The sequence below is a fragment of the Octopus bimaculoides genome, chromosome 22, assembly GCF_001194135.2.
Source record: "Octopus bimaculoides isolate UCB-OBI-ISO-001 chromosome 22, ASM119413v2, whole genome shotgun sequence".
Taxonomy (NCBI): Eukaryota; Metazoa; Mollusca; class Cephalopoda; order Octopoda; family Octopodidae; genus Octopus; species Octopus bimaculoides.
Window position 1 is genome coordinate 27,929,813 of NC_069002.1, and position 5,034 is coordinate 27,934,846.

At 34.8% G+C, this 5,034-nt stretch overlaps 1 protein-coding gene across 1 annotated transcript in view; it reads left to right on the forward strand.

Moving 5' to 3' along the window:
- The first annotated feature begins 2,093 nt into the window (after window positions 1-2,093).
- LOC106872098 (gamma-aminobutyric acid type B receptor subunit 1) overlaps window positions 2,094-5,034 on the forward strand; it is a 56,613-nt gene continuing 53,672 nt past the window's right edge. Inside the window, exon 1 of the mRNA XM_014918957.2 lies at window positions 2,094-3,233. Within this exon, the coding sequence (XP_014774443.2) occupies window positions 2,976-3,233 (258 nt within the window). The 5' untranslated portion in view covers window positions 2,094-2,975. The remainder of the gene's footprint in view (window positions 3,234-5,034) is intronic.

The following is a 5,034-nucleotide window of genomic DNA, read 5'->3' on the forward strand; positions in this document are numbered from 1 at the left end:
TATATATGTATATATATGTATATATATGTGTTTGTGTGTCTGTGTTTGTCCCCCCAACATCGCTTGACAACCGATGCTGGTGTGTTTATGTCCTCGTAACTTAGCGGTTCGGCAAAAGAGACCGATAGAATAAGTACTAGGCTTCCAAAGAATTTGTCCTGGGGTCGATTTGCTCGACTAAAGGCGGTGCTCCAGCATGGCCGCAGTCAAATGACTGAAACAAGTAAAAGAGTAAAAGAGTAAGTACCAATAAGCAACAATTTCATTCCCGGGCAACGCCGGGTGGCTCTGCTAGTATATTATATATACATACAGATATATGTGTTATACAAATGGCACTCGTGCCAGTGACATGTAAAAGCAGCCAAGTGTCCTGCAAATGGCATATAAAAACACCCATTATACTCTTGGAGTGGTTGGTGTTAGGAAGGGCATCCAACTATTGAAAACCATGCCAAATCAGACAGGTGTCTGGTGCAGTCTTCCAGTGTGCTAGCGCAGTCAAACTGTCCAATCCATGCCAGCATGGACAATGGACGTTAAATGATGATGATGATGATGATGATGATGACACATATAGTGAAGGTGCATAATGGCTCAGTGGTTGGAGCATCAGGCTTGCAATCACAAGGTAGTGAGTTTGATTCCCAGACTGGGCTGTGTGTTGTGTTCTTGAGCAAGACACTTTATTTCACTTAGTGGTCATCCCTTCTTATATGCATGTAATACAATTTTTCTGAATTTTCAGATTTTTTATATGCTAGGCCATTATATTCAATTTATCACCCTCAGTATATAAATACACACACACATATACATGTCTTATCATGTTTGATGCTTTATCCAAAGATTTCTTTTGATTCAACTTTCGTGAGAATGGTCCTGGAGCGTTCTCTTTACATTCCTGCAACTAACTACCACAAGTTTGGTAGCTTACACTTATACATTTGCTAACAAGCATTCCTACAATTTAGAGTTCTATTCCTTTGTTTCCTCACAACTTTCTGAAAAATGCATGTTTTTAAAACAGAATTTTCAAGAAATGCATTTCTGAAGATGTAGACTTTGATTACGTTTGATAAAATAAAAATTAATTTTTGAAGGAGTTTTGAATTATTCTTCTCGACTTTGTTTTCTCATATCTATCTTTTTCTAAAAAAAAAAAAAATGTATATTTTAAAATTACATTTTTCAGAAATACGTTTATAGGAATGTAGAGTATGCAATTTTGATGTTTGAAAGATTGAAATCTGGAAATAAAAATTTAAAATTTCTAAAGTTACAGAAATTGGTCGGGAGGGCAGGAATGAGTAAGATCGACCCAAAACTCCCCCAGTTTTTTTTTTTTTTTTTTACATTTTATCAACTTAATGGTAACCGACACCCTCGAAATAATTTTTATACAGAATGTCATTTAAAAATACATATTTTTAAAGAGAGTTGTGAGGAAGCGAAATCAGGAGTGGAGTGCAGCCAAATGATCTAAAACTCTGAGATTTAGATCAAATTAAGAACAGCAGTCTACACCCTCGGAATAATGTCTCTTCAAAATTACATTTAAAAAATATGCATTTCTTATAAAATTATAAAGAAACAGGTGAGGTCCTAAAGTGTAGGTATGCCCCAATTGATAATGAAATTAGGCCACATTAAAAGAGGGAAAGAGAGAGAAAAACAATATTTCAGCAGCCGCTCTTTTCAAATTTCCAATAATTTTTCTTAACATTAAAATAGTATAAATAAATCACAACAGATTGAGATAAAGATCGATCATAACCAAATGGATACAATTATTGTGTGTGTGTGTGAAAGGATGTTGTTTCTCAATAAATTCTACATCGATGGTTAAGTGCGATCACTGAATTAATTAACCGTCGCAGATATGTTTAATATGTTCGAACGTGATGTAAATTAAAGAAGCCTTGTATCATAACGGAATCGGTGAATGGAAGAAATAAGATATTAAATGCTGTAATTATTATTATCATTATTGTTGTTGTTGTTGTTGTTATTATTATTATTATTATTATTATTATATAAGAATCGCAGCGAAGGAAATCTTGTAATAAATAAATACATCAATAAACAGAAGAAACAGAGAGAGAGAGAGAGGGAAAGTAGCAGCGATCTACCATTGATTGTTGCAGAGGATTTTTTGAACCGTGACGCAAAACTATTAATGGTCAAAACAATGCGAAAAATATCCAATCTTGTTTGGATATTTTAATGACATGTTTTTTTAAACCTAATTATGGATCAATTAAGAAATACGATTTTTTTTTTCCGTGTAAGAGATAATCCGATATCTTAAATATTTTTTTCATCTAATGAGAGAATGCTACGCAAAAAAAATCAATTTCCTGCAGGTAAATAAATATAGAGACAGGTTTCTGTGATTTGATGGCAATCATGTTTATATTGTAGAGATGTTTAACGAAAAATAACAACAGAAGAACGAAACCTAAAACAGATGAATATATTATGATTGATTTCTCGAAGATGTTTTGACTCAGTAGTTAGTGTATTTCTATAATTTACTATTGTAGTCATTAAGGCAATTTATGATAATATATAATAGACAAGAGGCCAGACCGGCCAGGTAAATTTAAGATGTTACATGAAAAATCAAAGCAGAAGACTAATTAATTAGTGCAATTAAAAAGGAAACTAAAAAAAAAAAATCCAAATATGATTGCGAATTAAGATGTCAAAGAAATAACCAGGTGTTGCTGACCGCATTTTAAAGTGGTTGGAACTACCTCACCATTATTCTACTTTGAACCAAGTGTCATCTATTAAGACAGCACATCTAGCCCTATTATCAATTCTTTCTATTGCATTTCACACCTGATGCTGTAATTCCATAACAACTATGATATTGGACATCTCAGTCTTCTCTTCATCTTTATTTTAAACAACACATTCTAAAGAAGAAGAAAAAAAACCCCAGCATCTTTTTGCTTATTAATTCGAATATGTACTGTTCTTTACGTTGGTTACTCATGTCATCCTATACTTTGACCATAATTGTGTTACTATCTTTGGTAACTATGCCTCCAACAACGGCTTTGAAACATAAGAATCTTACAATTGGTACGATTTTCCCTATGACTGGAGGCTGGGCCGGTGGTAAAGCCTGTCTTCCAGCAGTGAAGATGGCTTTGGACGACATTAATAAAAGACATGATGTTCTTCCTGATTATAACTTAGAGATGGACTACAAAGATAGCCAGGTAAGACCCCAACAGACATTTTTATCTTTAGATTATATATTTATTTCTCGGCTCACTTTTTAAAAATTAAATACAATAAAACGAAAAACACCCCCATCACAGTACTTCATCAATTAACTTTCGATTGAATATATATTTATTTTTATCGTTTATGGTGTTTCTAATGATTTCTTTATAAAAAATATACATTTCTCATTATTATATACGAGAAGCTTCTATGAGGTCGATCGATTTGCTCGAAATAGCAGCGAAATCTTAAAAATCATATCCTCGCCGTCTTAGAAAATGGAAGGTGGAAATACGTTGCATAATGCGGTCCTGGGTACATCTGTATCTAGGAAAAAGATGGAATGGTCACGGCTGAAATGTCTTTGATCATAGGCCTGCTTTCAACAAGGTTGACCTCTGGTTGTACACCCCACCTCAAAAAAACGTTCTCTTAATTGCTTTGCGTAGTTTTGTGAAGGTGTATGGATATGCTATATTACTTTCTCTTATTTGGTTATCGATTTTTAATCAATATTCAAAGTCATATTATTTCACCGAGGAAAGCTAAAATTACACACACACACACACACACACACACATATATATATATATATATATATTGTGATATTATATTATATATAAAAGTTTGTTCAAAACTTAGCCGTCAAAATTAATTTTATTATTGATTTTGTGTGAATCATGACAACGGCGTGTCTACCCCCACTGAGATCAGAAAGAGAGATTTAAGAAAAGAAAAAAAAATCACGAAATGTTGCGTGAAAATATTATTGAGGAGAATGCATGGGAGAGAAAGAGAGAGAGAGAGAGAGAAGAACTGCTGTAGGATAAACAAACAAAAGTCGACAGTTTTACGGTCAAATGCGTGATTAAATAACTTGTATGAAGGTAGGGAAAGTAGCTGTGTCACCAGAAATAATTGCTGAAATGCTGAAAATAGCTGGCGCTGCCGACAGGACGTGCGAGTCACTCACCTTGTCAATCAGGTAGGTAGTCTACAGGTAGGTGTTACATGTAATGAGTGGCAATACTGTATCACAGTTGATTGCAGCAAGGGTCAAGAAGATGCAGTTGGAAGGAGTAATTACAGAGGTGTCGAATTGACGGACAATGTTTATAAACAGTAACGGAAGGAAAAAGAACACAATAGATTAAGTAGAGAATTGACTTAGTCGTGAATATTGGGTAATGACTCATAGAGTATAATCGCAAATACAAGCGGACGAGATGAGGTACCTCTGAAAGATCTCTGGAGTAACATCACTTGTCAGGATGTGAAGCTCGGAGACCAAGGAATCACAATTTGTCCATATAGAGAAGCCGCTATGGACATGTGATCAGGGTGTTGCAGAAATGAATCACAAGTTGGATTCATCAGGTTAAGCCAACTGGTATGAGACTTAGGGGTAGACCAAAAACAAGATGGTTGGATAACATCCGTAGACACCGGCATGGCTGTGTGGTAAGAAGCTTGCTTCCCTACCACATGGTTCCGAGTTCAGTCCCATTGCATGGCACCTTAGACAAGTGTCTTCTACTATAGCCTTGGACCAACCAAAGCCTTTTGAGTGGATTTGGTAGACGGAAACTGAAAGAAGCCCATCGTATATATATATATATATATTACGGAGATGTACTTGCATAGCAAGTGACCTGATCTGAGATCGTGTGCTGGAACGAAAACAATTGCAGCGTGGAAGGTGTTTATAAGCCATTTAAAATAACACACAAAATCCGTTAGATTCACTTCAGCATTTAAATTTAATTTGTTAAAATATTTTCGTCACTTTGAGAC